Here is an 18,664-nt window from a genome sequence, read left to right as displayed (position 1 = left end):
ACAGTAGAGATCCCCAGATGCCAGAAAGCCTTCTACTCTAATAGTTTCTTCTCAAGAACTGCTAGACTTTGGAATTCTCTTCCACGTTCCTGCTTCCCCGACTGTACTGACATGCAGAAGTTCAAGTGTAATGTAAACAGACATCTTGCTATGAAATTTCTTACATAGCATCCCTGCAATTATATCCAAAATAATACCCCCAACATCAAAGTGGCACCGTGCCTCGTCTGAGGTGAAAATACAAATACAAAAAAAAACAAAGTTTCATGTAGTTAGTACACAAATGCTTTGGAGATGTAGATAACAAAAGAGTGATGGCAAATGAATGCCACATGAATGAAGAATAAGCCTCAAGTGTTGGTTTGCAGTTTTTGTCCTCTTTTCTTTCTTATATTAGTTATCAAACATGTGACTCTAGAATCTAGTCTACTCTATGATTAAGCTCATAACCAAGAGAAGATTCATATTTTTCTCAAATATATAAATGAAATGGTCACACAATCCTAATCAGGATTTGAACATGCCAAACCTGTCATCAGCTATATTTCTGTTGAATCAAGTGCTATCATTCTACTTGGTATAGCATATATGTAATCAAAGTACATTAGGAACAAAAAACAGTGTCTAAATAGTTAAACCAACTCATAAAAGCCTCTTATATATGACAAATAGACAGAAAGAAACTTATCAAGAGGTTTAGATAATTGCGTTTGAATAAAATTGTATAAGGAAATAATTCCTTCTTCCATTATTATTATTCAAACGATTTTCTTTTACAGTTACTAACGGTACCTACCCCTTATATAATTGGGGTACCCTCCAGCTTCTTCCTATACAAAGTCGGATTCCACATCCCAGATGATGTCTGGCTTGTGGATTTGGATTCAAATAAGGTAAGATCCAAAATTTATTCTTATTCTATGTTAATGTAAAATGAATTTTCAAAGAAGTTTGGTTTGGTTGATTTGTTTTATGGCATAGGATCACCTCTTTTTATGCTTCAGGTTCTTAAGAGGTGCTATCTTAAGATACTGGCTTCCTAAATAAAAATGCACCAAATATTGATATTGTTTATTTTTTTACATTACAAAACTCAATCATGTTCTGCAAATTCAAAAACAAAAAACAACAATTTTCCATTTGAAAACAACTAATTCAGACATCATTTGAAGATTTAAAAAACTTGAAGCATAAAAACTTTTTCCAAAATGACTCGATTTGGCATTATATTATCTGAAAGAGGTTGATATACCGCGAAACAAAACAATCAAACCAAACCAAGTTCTTAATATTGTAGAGAGAAGGTGGATCAACCAGTCTCTGAATTCATGACGACGTCGAGAGCATGGGCCGAAACTCCTTTCTCTAACAAGAGTAAAAAGACAAAAACAAAAAAAACACAGCAAATAGCAATGACTCGGGAACAATTACAAGCATTTAAAATAATAATTTTGATTTAACCAGGAATGGATCATTTTTTTGTGAAATATATGCAAGTCACTGTCCTCCTTGAATGTGCACTATCTCCCCATCTGCATGGAATTAAAAGGATTGGGGTCCATTAATGCGGTGAGATTTTTTATAAGACTAGCATTCAAGAACATAATTCAAGTGGAAAAAGAATGTTGCATAATTGTGAAGATATGGCTGGAAGTTTTTAGTGACTGGAGAAATCCTCTGAGACCGAGGAAGATATTAGTCAGCATAATTTTACGAAGAAAACCTTATGAAAGCGAGACACTAGGGGGAAAAGTTTGTGAATATAAAATCTTCATCCATTGTTGTTTGTGCTTCATTAGTAAGAGATTGTGTATAATGTCCATTTAAAGTTTTTTTATGACATTTTTACTCGTGCAGATTTTTATGTAGGTAAATGAGGTCCACATGGTGATAATTTTGAACAGCAGCTATTCAGCCTGCAAAAAGTTGTCTGGAGATCATGAAATCGTTGCTGGGACTTTGGTATTCTTGGCAATGCGGTTTTACATCTATTAGACAGAGTTCAGTATATGTGGTAACCATGGGCAGCGGTGATGGTGACTTGCGGAAATGCTGTCTGGACTATTTTGATTTTGGCATGCTAGGCCTTTTATATGGAGTTTCTAGAATGTTCCAACCTGTTTACTATCTTCATATGCGAAGCGATAAAAATATAGTTCCATGGAAGTGTGTGTAAAAGTGATGCCTTACAGCCGCGTCTTTCACACGCTAACAGGTTTGTGTGGGTGATTGATGACAAAATCAAATTGTTCCTGCAATGAATAAATTTTGCTTGTATAGATTCTTCTATTTATGTGACAAGCGACTTGATTTAGCTGGTTACTACAATATCTTCAAATATTTATTTTAACTAACTAATGATGTAAATTTAAATATATGTTACTGTATGGAGAATCGTAGTGTACCTGGTTAGCTGGATGTCATGTGCTTAAAAGAGAGAAAGTCTTATTCGAAACCCGATCGACACAAGACAAAAATGTGTTGTATGCAAATTGAGACGCTGTCAGGTTTGTAAATAAAAAATATAAAAAGCCAGCATTTCTTGAAATGGGGAGGAGTTTTCTTTTTGTCAGTTCGATGCAGTGGAGTGGGACTTTTGTCAGTGAACTTGGTGAACGTAGAAAATAATTCTTCTTTTTTTTCTCAACCTGAAACCTTCAACATTTAGAAGCTAATATTGCTTTTTATTACCTTTCAAAGATGGAGGAGGGCAAGATGTTTGATGTCTGGTTAATTCCAGAATTTAGTGGTGCTGCAACTGATATGACCATTATCAAGTGGATCGAAAATGTGGAAATTGTGTGTGAACTTTGCACTATGAAAAATGTTGAGTGCATCCTGCCATTAAGATTGCAACTTGATTCAAAGCAGATGCAGAACAGATCAAGCAGGCCCTTTTAACTGTGTATGTCACTGATGCATATGACCAGTTTGTCACTCGACATCTTCACCCTGATGCGATGGTGGACAAGTTTTTTGCTGAGTTGCAATGCCTAGTCCAGGTGGTTGGGGGATCATTGGCCAAAAGTTGGTTGACATGTACATTCATTTCTGGACAACCGCAACATGTCAGACATATATTATGTGCTTTATCCAGGATGGAAATGATGAGTTTGGAACAACTGTTGATGCAAAAGAGAGCTGTAATGACTGACAACAAATCCTCCAAAGAATTAGCTGCCGCTATCCGCCAGCCGAACACTTTCAGAATGAAAAGTGCACAATGACTGTAAAAAATTTGTTTTTACAGGTGTGATAGTCCCAACTACTTGGCAAAAGACTGCTTACAGAATCGAACAGTTGGATGTGCAAGGTCCATCGTAAGATATGTTGCTTCAGATACAGTGGCTTTGGATATATAGCATCGCAGTGTCAGGGAAACGCTGAAGGGAGGAGGCATTGCCATTAGTCTCCTCCCTGAAAAACTGAACACTAAGAAGCTCCCCTCCATGAAAGTATGTGTAAATGGGTGAGAGTGCATGGCGTGGATTGATTCCGGGTGTTCGCAGACTCTATGGAGTAAAGCCGAGTGTCTCTTTTGGAAGCGGAAGTCAGCAGGAGTACTTACAGCTGACAGAAGGACATTGAATTGCCAAGGATATGACAGAATAAATGTAGAGATGTTGACATTGAGGCATTGGTCGTAGATAAACAGCTGTTGGGCTTCGATCTACTATTGGGGATTGATGCGATCAAGAAACTCAGTAGAGTTTGTTTCACAGAATTAGGCGAAGCACTTTCAGGGGCCTAAACAGGTGTGCTGCCATCTCGATCAATGAGCCAGACTTTAGCGTAACTTATGATCGCATTAACAAGGAATGGACTGCATTGTGGAAATGGGCAAACGGTCACTCTCCCGGTGAATTGAGTAATAGTGTGCAAGAATACACAATGCCAGGGATGCCTATGAGAACGAGATTCAACAGTGGCAGCAGAGCGGATGGCTGGTGCCATATTCGGAAGAAGAACTTGGCCCACCCAAGGGTCTAATCCCCTTAATGACGGTCATACAGGAACAGAAGCAAGATGTACGTCCAATGCTTGACTACCGGGAATTAAATGAGTTTGTAGATGCTTTCACTGACAATGCAGAAGTGTGAGCGCAGAAACTAAGAGAGTGGCAACAACAAGGAGTCAGTGTGTTGCTTATGGATCTGTAGAATGCATATCTGCAAATCCATGTTGATAAAGTTCTATGGGCGTTTCAAACAGTTATTTTCAAGGGTCATCACTTGTCTTGCATGGTTGAGATTTGGGCTGAATGTGGCACCACTTATTATGAAGTCTGTTACAGATGCTATTGTCTCTCGAGACGATGCGATCAGAAGTGCCACATCAGAATATGTTCATGATATTTTCATTATTGAAAGTTTAGTTGCCATGTCACACATGCAACAGCATTTTTTAGATTATGATGTGGTTTCTAACGATCCGGTGCAACTGAGAGATGGAGCCAGAGTCGTTGGCTTGCAAGTCTGGGAAAAATGGCACTCTTTGATGGAAACGAGGAAGTTCAATTCCAGAAATTCCTGATGAATTGACCTGTCCGCATGTATTTTCTCTCTGTGGAAAACTTGCTGGTCACTTCCCCATATGTAGATGGCTCTAGGTAGTAGTCGTATTCATCAAGCACCTAGCAACTGCAGTAACAAAAGGCTAGGATGACAGAATCGAGGACGTGTTTCTCTCTGTCACATATTGGCAGAAATTGTAAGTAATGTACGAGAAGTGGATCCCATTGGAGGAGACTGGTGTATGGAGGACAAAGTAATTACAGTCTAGGTGGATGCAAGTTGTATAGCCACAAGAGTGGCACTGGAAATGAATGGAACGGTCATTGAGGATATGTGTTGGCTCCGTCCAACTAACGATGCTCAGCACATCAATCTAGCTGAACTCGACGCGGCACTCAAAGGAATCAATTTGGCCCTTCAATAGGAAGCAACAGTGTTACACCTGGTCACAGATTTTGCCTGCGTGCACCAGTGGATTTCTGACACTTTGACTGAAAAAGCATGTGTGAACATGAGAGCAGCTGGTGAGATGCTCATCAGGCGATGGTTAGGAACCTGTAATCATTGGTGAAAGAATATGGATTGACCATTGATGTAAAACTTGTGAGGTCCTGTCCACACAGATAGTCTCACCAGAGTACTGCGCAGTCGATGATAGAAAATTCTCACCGTTATGGTGGGTTATATCCATCGTTAATCTACCCCAGTTGTTCTCCATGCTGATTTTCCTTTTCCAGTGAACAGGTACTAGATCTATTGATTTACAGGTTTCACAGGATTTCACAACGGATTTAGCAGTTTCTTTGGACATGTGCAGGTCAACAGCTCTGGCAAAATATAAAGTTTATTTCACGGCTGGATGTCCACTTTGATGATGGATGTCAGCCACCTAGTCTTCATCCAGTAGTCCCACTGTTGCGCAACTCCCGAGCACCGGCTCTCTTCCTTCCCTGGTGTTTGTTTACTTTGTTTCATTGCAGGACCATTTTTTTATTTACTGTGGGGCAGTTTGGGCTTCTCCAAGATGATGGGAGGGAGGGGATTGAAAGGGGATTGTCCAAATTGAATAGCAATTGTCTGATATAAGGAAAAAACCGCATTGATCAAAGCTGATTGCTTTTGGATGCTGGGAACGATTCAACAACCTTCATATTAGTTTTGCTTTTATTATATGAAAAAGGCGAATCTACACGTGCCGATCGAAAAATGTTGAATATTTTGCTTTTAAAAGTCTGGCAAATTAAATACACACGTGACCCCCGTTCATAACTCGTAGATATTATGATTTTGACGTGATATAAAAAGTTTTAAAAATGAGCGACGGCGTTGAGAAACCGCCAGAAAAAATTCTATACATACACAAAAAGCAAACATACATACATACACACATTTTCGCTTTTATATATATAGATGACTGAAGAGGGATGATGCGAAGTGAAAGGTGGAAGATGAAATAAATAGTGCTGACGTCATATACAGTGTAGTGTAATGATATCATACTACCTTGCCATCGGAAATCAGTTGTTGATGTTGTGGTGTCTGAAAGGTGCATTTGGCTTTATAGCATTCATGGGCAGATGACATCAGTGCTATTGGTGGAGCAGCTCAACGACTTCAGAAAAAACAGTCGATGAATAGAGATAAAATTGCAAAGTGATTCCTCCTAATGATTGCATACTATTTGATCTGGTAACAGAGCTGTTAGCTGTAAAACAAAATTTTTGTCCATATTTAGATTTATCAGACTACTGTTCTCATCTTGAGTGTCATTTTCAGAACTTTTTGGTTGATGGAATCTCTGACCTTCAGCTGTATCTTGTTGAATTCGAGAATTTGGACAGAATTTCGAATGGAGCCCTTTATTTACTTTATGAGGGTAGCATGCTCTTGTTCCATCAGCCATGACTGGATAGAGATCCTAAGTAATTTGCAATTGTATATTTCAGTCATCCACACTGAGAATTGAACCTTCCACCTTCAAGAGAATATTACTTTTTACAACTGATTTTTCCAAGTACTGTAACCAGTGTACTCTAACCATTGTGTGATGGGTTCTTGAGGATCATTCCAGAGTTCGACAAAATACACTTGAAGAAGGTCAGAGGTTACATCAACTGAAACACTGTGAAAATGACGCTCAAGATGAGAACAGTAGTCAGATGATTCCAAATAATAAAAATAACCAATCCTCATCTAAAAATTTCAGAAACTTGAAATTCTTGTCATTCAAATCCCTGATCTAAGTTTCTTAATTTTCCTTTCTTATTCCTTCTTTTTACCAATATTATGTCTAGTCTTGATTGAGGTTTACAATTTGCAGTGAACAGTTGAAACACCCAACCCAAGATAAATATAACATTGCAAGGGGAATTTTTCGATCCCTACCAAATGAGTTGCTATTTTGAAAGTAGTTTTTTTGTAGTAATAGTAGTAGTAGTAGTAGTAGTAGTAGTGGAAGTAGCAATTAAAAAGAACAACAACTGACTCCATTGTTTACTCTGGAATTTAGTTAACTTTTTACAAGTATATCGAGGTGAACTTCATCTTTGGTGGACCTTTTTTTAGTGTTCCACTGTTAAGGGTCGGTCTTTGAGAAGAACCCTTTATAGAGAAACATTTTTAAGGAAAACTGTTTTAGGTAATACTCAAATGTGAGAGGAAGAGGAGATATTGTCATTATCATTATTTTATATCTTCGTTGCTAAAAAAATGCACTGTAACTTACCTTACCTCATGGAAGAAAGTTCATAATGAAAATAATGTTCCTTTTACAAAGAATCTGTTAAAATAGGCGACTGTGAGATGGAGAAGTGATAAATTATGTGACGGAGAGAGAGAGTATAAAAATGCAAGTAAAGAAACTAGTGAACAAAACTTTTACAGGAATTTTTTTAAGCAAAGTAAGAGAATTAATTAAGAAGAAAAATGACAGTTGGAGAATAGAAGTAGGGGTAGACAATACACAAAATACATCTTACAACATTTTGTTTAGTTCTGGATGCAACAATTTTACTACACATTCTGCTAGTTGGACTGGAGATTGTTTGCTATGATTGTTTATAATTTATTTCATTGACAATGCCTTTCTTAATGTGTGAACAGCACAATTTTTGATTGTTTATAATTTATTTCATTGACAATGCTTTTCTTAATGTGTGAACAGCACAATTTTTGATTGTTTATAATTTATTTCATTGACAATGCTTTTCTTAATGTGTGAACAGCACAATTTTTTGGATGCATTTTGAATAAAATCTATCTGATATTGATCTATATATTTAACCGTTACTTTTTATATAAAGCCGACTGCATCTACTACCTCTAGGATGGTTGTGGTTTTCATGTGCCACATTTTTGTTATTTCTGTTTCAAGATCCTTATATTTGGTGAATGTCTATCATATATCAAGCAATACATTACCATCAACATTATCATTATTATTATTATTAGTAGTAGTAGTAGTGTTGGTAGTAGTAGTAGTAGTAGTAGTAGTACTTGATACTTTGAACTGACAAAAATATTAAATGAACGTTTGATTGTTTGTTATTAGTCCCTTAAAAAAAGATTTAATTGTAAAAATCTACAAGCGATTATTCAAGATAATTATTGAATAATGCTTTCAGTTCAAACAACAAAGCTAGTTTCAAGTATTGATGTGTGACATGTAATTGTTTCTTTTTGATATTGATGGCTTTTTACAAGAACAAAGTGCTTTTCAAGTTCCTGTTTATTGTATATATTTGTTAACTTACCTGCCATGATTTTATCTTGGAAATTGTTTTTTTCAACTAGCAATATATTCTCATACAAGGAGCTCATTGATATTCTGTAGACAATTATGCACTCAAAAGAGAATGATAAATACAGTTTTTTAAGCAGTCATTGTTGGGAAGATATTAATTGTTTAGTATTAAAGCAAATAAATTAAAATTATAAATCTACATAAATGATTTTTAAAAGGATATACTTCTAGATCTATTGTTAGATATATTAATATGGCATAAACTCACAATCTAATTAATTGTAATGAATTTTGGAACAGAGCTAATACGCATAAGGTGTGGCTAGACAAGCCCAGATGAAAACTCGACCATCTAGATAACAGTCAGCACTTTTAATCACTTAGCTATTATCTAGCAGCTGCGGAGAGTGAACGAAATCACAATGATAAACATTGTCTTAGAGCTCCATCTCGTTACACAAAGTATATGTTTTCACTTACCAGAAAATCTAACCTGAGAAAAGGATGCAACAATTACTTTAAAGGCCCTAAATTTATGAAGCTCTTCTTATAAAATTAGAAACACAAATTATCAAAAATACAGCATCTAAATGTTGTATTGACAGTATTTGGTAACTAATTAAAAAAACCTTTTACAATTATCTATATTTTAATACGATAGCGTCAGTGTTATTTTGTGTGTCACACTTACATCTTTTTTCTTCCGAGTGACTGTCATTTAGTTATGACCTTCTATTTCTTATAATAAATAATTTAACCAAGAATTCTTCATAAGTTTTGGTTTCGGTTTCGATAACAGCTGATGACACTCAAGTCATCTATTTTTTTAATAAATAATTCTACCAATAATTTTTCCGAAGTTTTGGTTTCGGTTTCGATTATAGTTGATGCACCCAAGTCATATGGATACATTTTTTTTTTTTTTTTTTAAATCACAACTTTATAATATATAAGAATCGATAGAAAATTGACTTTATAACAATACATACGAAATCTGCATAATTTAAAATATCATATTTAAGCATATTTTATGACTGAGCTACGCCGGATGTCCCTGCTAGTTACATACTATTATTGTTGTTATCAATGATTATTGTTAAAATACAGTTCTTTGAGATTGACGAGTGAATTAGTTGAAAGCGCTAGAACAGATTGAAATAAAGCAACAATTGTATTTTTTTTTCATCAATAAAAGCAAAACAGTACTTAAATGAATATGAACTACTGACAAAAACGACTTTAGTGTTCCTTATCTGTCTTACAAAATGAAACGTACACATGCATATATATATAATTAGCTGCAGACAGTTTCCATGTATCACACTTCATCATATGCCTGGAGAGGCAAGTGTTTCAACCTGAGATTGAAATTCAGTTTTCTCTTTCACTTTCATTACGTTAGAACAGTATTTTTGTTTTGTTTATTAACATTGATACAAAACATAGGCTGATTCAGCCATTTTTCGGCTACAGTAGATAAATTTAGATAATGTTTACATATTTAAAACCTGTCTTTCCCAATACAGAATGTCTATTTCTCAATATATTTTAACTTAAAACAGATTCCTCACAAATAACAAATAAAAAATACCTTTTAATGCCTACACAGATTTTTTTCTTAAAATTAACTCACGCTGGCGATTTTGTGACTTTATCCTTTTGTTTAGATCAATACATAAATTATTTTTATACGGAGAGAAAAAGAGTTGCTTTCCTTTTTATCTCTTGAAGGGAGAGGGGAAAGCACACATTTTTTTTTTTTGCGTTATGCATATTTTCTTTACGTATTAACATTTCTTATTGACCACTTCCTATAAACAAAACAAAAATATCGTAGTCTTAAAAAAGATTTCTACTTCACTGAAGTACACCAAGAAGCAATAGTTTTAGGATTGGTTAGCATACGTTTTAATATTTCTTTGTTAATCTTGAGCTCATTTCTTCACTTATGAACCACTTCTTAAAAACAAAACAAAAATACCATAGTCTTAAAAAGGATTTCTACTTCACTGAAGTACACCAAGAAGCAATAGTTTTAGGATTGGTTAGCATACGTTTTAATATTTCTTTGTTAATCTTGAGCTCATTTCTTCATTTATGAACCACTTCTTAAAAACAAAACAAAAATACCATAGTCTTAAAAAGGATTTCTACTTCACTGAAGTACACCAAGAAGCAATAGTTTTAGGATTGGTTAGCATACGTTTTAATATTTCTTTGTTAATCTTGAGCTCATTTCTTCACTTATGAACCACTTCTTAAAAACAAAACAAAAATACCACAGTCTTAAAAAGGATTTCTACTTCACTGAAGTACACCAAGAAGCAATAGTTTTAGGATTGGTTAGCATACGTTTTAATATTTCTTTGTTAATCTTGAGCTCATTTCTTCATTTATGAACCACTTCTTAAAAACAAAACAAAAATACCATAGTCTTAAAAAGGATTTCTACTTCACTGAAGTACACCAAGAAGCAATAGTTTTAGGATTGGTTAGCATACGTTTTAATATTTCTTTGTTAATCTTGAGCTCATTTCTTCATTTATGAACCACTTCTTAAAAACAAAACAAAAATACCATAGTCTTAAAAAGGATTTCTACTTCACTGAAGTACACCAAGAAGCAATAGTTTTAGGATTGGTTAGCATACGTTTTAATATTTCTTTGTTAATCTTGAGCTCATTTCTTCACTTATGAACCACTTCAAAAAAACACAACAAATTACCTTAGTATAGAATGACTTCTCCTTCTTTGAAAAACAGCAAAACCAATGGTTTTAGGATTGATTATAATATTTCTTTGTAAACATTTTTTTTTATTCAGTACTTTTCTGTACTAGGGCGTGGCGTGCACAATTTATTTTGGCCATTTTTAACATTTTTTTTAATGCCTTTCTAACGTTTCTTTTTCTATATGTTCTTTTCTTTACATGGGCTACCAACCCGACTATGGGACTTTCCATTTCAAATTATTATTAGAAAACAAAATGAAATTACCTCAGTTTAAAAGGATTTATCTTTCATGGCAATATATATTATATACTGCCATCTTTATACTGGGGTACTGTACACGGGTACTGCTTGTGTGTGTGTGTGTGTGTGTAAATATATATATATATATATATATATATATATATATATATATATATTCGTTTTATTGCTTTAAAAGATTTTTACTATTAGTGACAGATTTCGACTTGGATGAACTATTAGTTACAGAGATATGATGTTATTCATCACTGGCTTAATTTTTTTTATTTACTTGTGAAATAAAACCACCTTTCACCACTAAGATTTTAGTTTGAAATCGTTGATAAATTGATAAATGATCCCATTTCTATCAAATTAAATTCAAAATGATGCTGTGAAATGTTTTCTTTGTGCACTTCAGTGTGTCTATCTTTTCCTCTAATATCATTTTTCAGTAAGTGTTTTTGAATTTCTGGAATTTGTTTTTCCTTCCTTGAAGTAAACTTTTTTATTCCCTCCATTTATGGGTGACTATATTTGTGACGGCAGCATCGGTTATATGCACAATGAAACACATGTAAGACACTTATGGGAAAAGTGAATATAAAAATTGTACTATATGTAATAAAAGAAATGAATATAAAATAAAAATGATTTTAGATTACAACGTAAATTTATGGTGTGTGTGTCTATATATATATATATATATATATATATATATATATATATATATATATATATATATTCACATTTAAATTTTAAATGTATATTAATTTTTCATGTATGTGTGTGTTACTGTTACATGTCTTGCCAAGTACACCTGACAAGTTTGTGTGCTTATATTCTATGCTTTTGTTGTGACAATAAGCAAACTATTTCTCTAATTTGAAATGAATGGTATTATTACAAGTTCACACACACACATATATATATATATATATTAAAAGAATATCCACTCAAAGAAGGGTAAAATTGATTACTCAAATAGAACAGTTTTGCTTTATGTTACCTAACAAGGATTAAAATCAAGATATAATGATAGTAAACTTTTAGAATTCTTATTCCAATTTTGATCAACATCTATGTCATTATATTTTAGAAAATGTCTAAAATTTAATGGCATAAGTGTGTCTTAAGAAATTGAAATTCAAGAAATCTTGCTTAACTGATGAGTTATGGATAAAATTCAGTGCAGATCTGAAATATTTGAATTTTCAATTGGAAGCTTGTACCTATTTTATGTCCTCTAAAAATCCTTTTAATTAGTGTAAGAATAAATCTTTTGCATACAAGTATATAAATATGGTTTATAGATATCGGGTTGACAAGAAAGTTTTTGTGGTTTTTAACTTTTAAAATTCAGATGAACATATCTCAGCTCAAATGAAAATTTATTGATCGAAATAAGCACCATTTGAATCAACACACTTTTGCCAATTCCAATAAAGTAAAAATTTTGCATTTTGGAGGCGATATCGCTTAGGTTTTTGAAGCATTTCTCACATAGAAAGTTGTCGAGATGCTTACAAAAATTGTAGCCATTAGGGGAGAGGTCTGGAACGTGAGGCGGATGAGGCATAGTTTCGTAGCCCAATTCGTTCAACTTCTTCAGGGTCAGTGTAGTGACATGTGGTCGGGCATTGTTGTGGAGGAGAATTGAACCTTTTCTGTTGACTAACGCTGGGTGTTGTTGTCGAAGTTTCTGATGCATTTCATCCATTTGTTGACAGTACTTCTCCACTATAATAGTTTGGCCTGCATTCAAAAAACTGTAATGGATGGTTGCAGACCACCAAAAAGTCAGTATGACCTTCTTTTGGTGCAAGTCTGGCTTCAAAAAATGTCGTGGAACTTCATCGGTGTCTAACCACTGAGCTGAGCATCGTCGGTTGTCGTAAAGAATTCACTTTCATCGCAAGTTACACCCCAGTCGAGAAACATGTCATTCTTGTTGCATAAAAGAAGGGAAGACAACACTTCATAACGTCGTTTGTTTTGGTTGTCGTTCAATTTGTGAGACACTCATTTATCAAGTTTTTTGTCTTTCCAATCTCCATCAAATGGTTGGAAATCGTTGTATACGTTACATCTAATTCAGAAGCACATTCTCAAACAGTTGTGCGTGGATTGGCTTTTTATTGATTATTGTTAATATCCGATGGCTGACTACTATGCTCATCATCTTCAAGACTCGTTGCTGACACGAAAATTCTTAAATCGTTGTTGTGCTCTGCGTTCAGTAGTAGTTCTTGGGCCAAACGCTTTGTTGATATCGTGAGCTGTTTCAACAGTTTTTTGGCTTAGCTTGAATTGAAATAAGAAACTTGTGCAAATTTTCTTTTTTTTCCATTTTGCATTCAACATTCAAAGAAGACATACTTGTTTTAAAACGATTGTAATTTAAACGATTAGACAGCACGAAAAACACTTTTTAAAATGATATATAAAGTAAAGGTCTTTTTGAAATGATATATATAGTAAAGGAAAACTTATTTGAAAATGCATCGTTTGAAATCAAAATTAAAAATTACACAAGAACTTTCTTATCAACCTAAGAATCCATAGAGGGTAGTGTTAAGTGAGAAAATGTATCCTTCCAGTTCATTGCTAAGATCCACACAAATAGCAAATGGTCACTCCCATCTCTATATATAGCTATCAGGAGAGATCAATTTCTGGTTACTTCCTATTATCAGGGGAGAGAACGCCAAGGGTACTTCCTGTTATAAGGAGCAGATGTTTCTTTTACCTGTACAGGTAGGGAATTAGTCGTACTGTTCTTGGCACTATTGGGTGGTTTCTCCTCGTTTTCGTTTTCTATCAATGCTGTTGCTTCCTCAGTGCTCTGTTCTAGATTCAATAATATTTCTTCTTTATATCAATGATTTTCCTGAGAATATTATTTAAAGGATAAACATCATTCTCTATTCTAGTCTTGCTTCTTGAACATCTTTCTGGGATCAGTTGAAATATGCAGCTGATAGAAGTTGACCTGAGTTCGGTTGTAGATTGGCATATGAAATGGCTTGTTTCGCTTAATCCAGTTATGATACCATTTATGATTTTTAATTGTAGATGTGTCCTTTTTCTTTCTAAGATTCTCATGGATGGCACTTGGAGTTCATATATTAGATCCATTGTTCTTTCTGCTTCTTGTAAAGGTGCTTCTCTCTATTGTTCCACACGTTTCAGACCTAAGATTAATATCTATACAAATCTACTATCAGACCATGTCTTCTCTATCTTGTCTCACACAAACGTGATATTACTAGTGCTTTTTTTTATAAATTTGATATTATTACGACATGTGTTCTTCAGAATTGTCTTATCTATACCCTGCTTCCTTTATTTCAGTTAGTTAGACTCATTAATCTAGTAGTCTCCATCAGTTCACTGTTTTGATGCCTTATTTTAACACAGTCTCCTATTCCAGTAGCTTTTTTTAAAGAACTGTAGGCTTGTGAAATTCTCTTCCTGCGGACCTCCTACTTATAGCCTTGATCTTTTTAAGACTAAGGCTTTTTGTTTTTGTTAACTCCTTACATTGCGATTTCATGCCTTTTCTAGAGGTATTTCAATTAGAAAAAAACATACCTAACTTTAAGTTGTAGAAGTATTTCCACCCGTTTGAAAGCATCGCACTTCGAAAAAATACATAACGGTTCAGAGACCAATCAAAATGGAAAGCTTTTTTTTTTTCTTCTTTTTTTCAAAATGGATATATTTATTTATTTGAATTTGAATTTTCGACTCGTATAATAAGTGTTCAAATTGCAATGTTTCCAAACAGTGGAAATATTTCTACAACTTGCTCCCATGTATGCACTAAGAGACAAAGCCACTGGACTCAGACATATAAGAAAAATTTGATCTTGAATAAGAACAGAAGATAACATACGGCTTAATAACAACATGCTTTGTAAAAAAAAAAAAAAAAATGAAAAACGTTTTCTGTATTTTCCTGATGAAAACTCTTATATGGTTCGAAAAATAAAATTTAAATAAATAAATATTTTTATTTAAAAAAAAAATCTGCATTTTGATTGATCTCTAAGCCATATTACAGGATGTCCTAATAAAATGCACTCTTTAAATGAACATAGCTTTAAAATTTATTATAAATAATTTTTGATGTGTGAATAATAGTTAAAGCAAAACTAAACTATGAGAAAAAGTCATTCTAAATTGTTATTGAAAGACCAAGAACATAAGTGAAGTGCAAAGACGTTTTAGATGCACCAACAAGACTCACAATTATTTGTTTGTAAAATAAGTTTGAATAAGAAGAAACAGTTAAATGAACAGTTAAAAATGTCCATAAGAATCACTCTGGAGGACTATGACCATCAACCAGTCTCACACGAGCAAGAGGAGTCATTGAGAGGTTTCACTATTCGGCTAAAAATCTGTTTGGCCAAAATTTTGGATTTAATCAGTGGGCGTTGTTAGCTGTTTATGGACCACAGTGGCCATCAAATTGAACACTTTCGATAATTGACTGGTTTTTATATTTGTTCACTGTATTTTGATGCATAAAATTTTTCATTATTATAATAAATTTTATGATTATTTTATGAGTATAGACATTTTATTGGGACATATATATATGCCTAACTGTATATATTTTTTGAAAAAGAAATGACACAGACACGTCTGTAAAGTTTGTTACATGGTCACTTTTTTCTCCTCGGGGTTATCTTTAGATATGTGTCATTCATTAAACTAGTCAGTATCTCTGCTCATGCATTAATTTCAAAAACTAACCATTTCATTTTGTCTTGAATTTTATTTCATTTTTCAAACTTCTTCATACGAGAGAACATAAGATTCTGTGTTAAAAATCGATTACGATATTTTTGAAGTTTGAATTTTCAAAACGATTTTCAAATTGCCGAATCATCTAAATAGTGGTGTGACCTCAAATGACCTCCAGTTTCTAATATGTATCGAGTAAAATATCCAAATGTGTATTGTTCTAAAGAAATGGCATACCAAACGATGTTGCACCCTTGACATTACAATACTAAGTTTGCATTCTGTGCAAACTATTAAACAATTTGTTATTATATGGAAAAATGCGCGCATGAAAAGTAATATTCTTAAGATTTTATTAAACCTGGAAAAGTAAAGGACAAGAAATTCAACCTGGAAAAGTAAAGAACAAGATATTCTAGTAAAGTAAAAAATAAGAATTTTTTAGACTTAAAATATTGCAGCTAAAAATAAAATTTGAATATTGATAAATATTTTATTTATTATTTGCATATGTTGTTGTTTATTGTTGAGTTAGAAAGGGTGTCAGTCGCTGGATTGAACTTATTTCCCCCCTATTATTTGCATATATTTATGTAGTGAAAATTGTTTGAATAAAATTAATTCATTAGTTAGTTAGTTAGTAGATGGAATTAATAATTTTATAATTTACATAAAAATTAATAATTTTATTATATCATAATTAGGATCATTTAATTCTTTTTAACTCAACAATAAACAACAACATATGCAAATAATAAATAAAATATTTATCAATATTCAAATTTTATTTTTAGCTGCAATATTTTAAGTCTAAAAAATTCTTATTTTTTACTTTACTAGAATATCTTGTTCTTTACTTTTCCAGGTTGAATTTCTTGTCCTTTACTTTTCCAGGTTTAATAAAATCTTAAGAATATTACTTTTCATGCGCGCATTTTTCCATATAATCCATGATTTTTCCAGGCATTGCTATTGTATTAATATATAAATTTATAATATTTATTAATGATTGTCAAAAAAAATTAGCTCTCAAACACACATTTATGCTATATTTATCATTCAATCACAGTAGTTCCGAGCCAGAGTCTCTACCGAGACTGCGGTTCATGAATTCGTGATCTGTATAGAGCGTAAACTAACAAAAATGAAGATGGCACTCGGTGTCTTTTTAGATACCGTTGGAGCTTTTGACAACATACCCTTCAATAGTATGTTCAAGTCGCCACGAGAACTCAATGTGTCACCAGTACTCATCCGATGGATTGAGTATATGGTGAGGCACAGAACAGTTCAAGTAGAACTACTGAGGGCAATTGTTAAAAGGGAAGTAGTTAAATGAAACCCCCAAAGTGGGATTTTATCACCTTTACTATGGAACTGTATGCTGAATCCTCTTTTAAAGGAATTTAAAAATAGGAATATTTATACCCAGGCTGATGCTGATGACATCGCAGTGCTGGTCGCGGGTTCAAAAGCATCATTGGTCAGACGCATTGCCAAAATGGGACTACATTTTTCATCAAATGTGATAACGAAAAATTTGAGTTCATTCAAAGAATATGTATATCATAGAATTCACTAATATTTTTAATCGATAAATTCACCATTTTTTGCTATAAAATCATAAGGAGAGTTAAAAAAAATTAGTTATTAAAAAAAAGTTCGGCTTTTTAATTATAAAAAAAAATGATACACGAGATTGAACCTAAAATCTTCCCACCAACCCATGGTACTCTAACCGTTACGCTAGCATGTCATATTGATAAAATCGCAGTAAAAAATATTTATATACAAAAAAAAGTTATGCAAAATAAAAAAAAAAGCGTTAGTCACTTATGTACTTACTCTCCTGTTTGTGAACCCACATATTTTGTAACTTTTTTCTACTGAACCAATTTTCGAAATTATTTTTTCAAAATGTAGCTAATGAGGTGTTCTATCCAACTATATAACCTGTTTGAAATTTGGTTGCGAACGGAATTAGTGGTGGGGGTTTTAATGTGTCTCAATTCATTCAATTTCGGACTTAATAAACAAACTAATTTCTATACAAACATCTGTAACAAATTTTTATCTTGTCTTGGAGAAAAAGTTAGAATTTAATTCATTTGTTTTCTTTCCTATCATAATTATTTTTTACACTGTTTTATGAATGAGAAATATGTTCGATAAAGATGTCTGTGCGTTAGATCTAATCAATATTCTACAGATAGTTCTAAATACGAAAACAAGCGATAAGTACTTTTTAAAACAAAAGTCTATTTGTAATTATTAATGGAAGGTGATAAATTATTCGATGACAAAGTAATAACTAGCAAATTTATGAATCTATGAATATAAATTACAATTTGTAATTTGCATTCATCATCTGTGTCATGATATTCTCCAGAATGTGTCAGTATGTCTGGATGCATAATATTCTTTTTTGTTTTGTTTATTCATTTGTCTACATCTGGGTGTGACATAATGTATCATACATAAGCGTTGTGTATATGATTATCCATCTATTTTCTTTTTGTCATTTACAAAACTTTAGCACGTATTTCACCAATGCATCATTGTAGAGCTTCAGAAGATAACAATATTTTTTAGAAATTTTGACAAATTGGATAGGTTCTTTAGATTTCTATTAGTGCTAATCGAGAAAATCATGTCGAAGTTATACAACCATAGTTACTTGTAAC

The 18,664-nt window shown here is 33.1% G+C and overlaps 1 protein-coding gene across 14 annotated transcripts in view; it reads left to right on the top strand.

The window, feature by feature from the left end:
- Positions 1-18,664, top strand: part of LOC145303656 (MAP kinase-activating death domain protein-like) — a 602,561-nt gene that overhangs the window by 266,259 nt on the left and 317,638 nt on the right. For all 14 annotated transcript variants that reach the window (XR_013873756.1, XM_080145234.1, XM_080145231.1 and 11 more), the window contains one exon: positions 780-893. Coding sequence is in view for 13 of the 14 variants with exons in the window: in XM_080145234.1 (XP_080001360.1) it covers positions 780-893 (114 nt within the window). In the remaining variant the exon portion in view is untranslated. The remainder of the gene's footprint in view (positions 1-779; positions 894-18,664) is intronic.

The sequence above is a fragment of the Euprymna scolopes genome, chromosome 19 (genome assembly GCF_053919585.1).
Source record: "Euprymna scolopes isolate OS-2025 chromosome 19, ASM5391958v1, whole genome shotgun sequence".
NCBI lineage: Eukaryota > Metazoa > Mollusca > Cephalopoda > Sepiida > Sepiolidae > Euprymna > Euprymna scolopes.
This window is presented reverse-complemented; position numbering and strand designations above follow the sequence as displayed.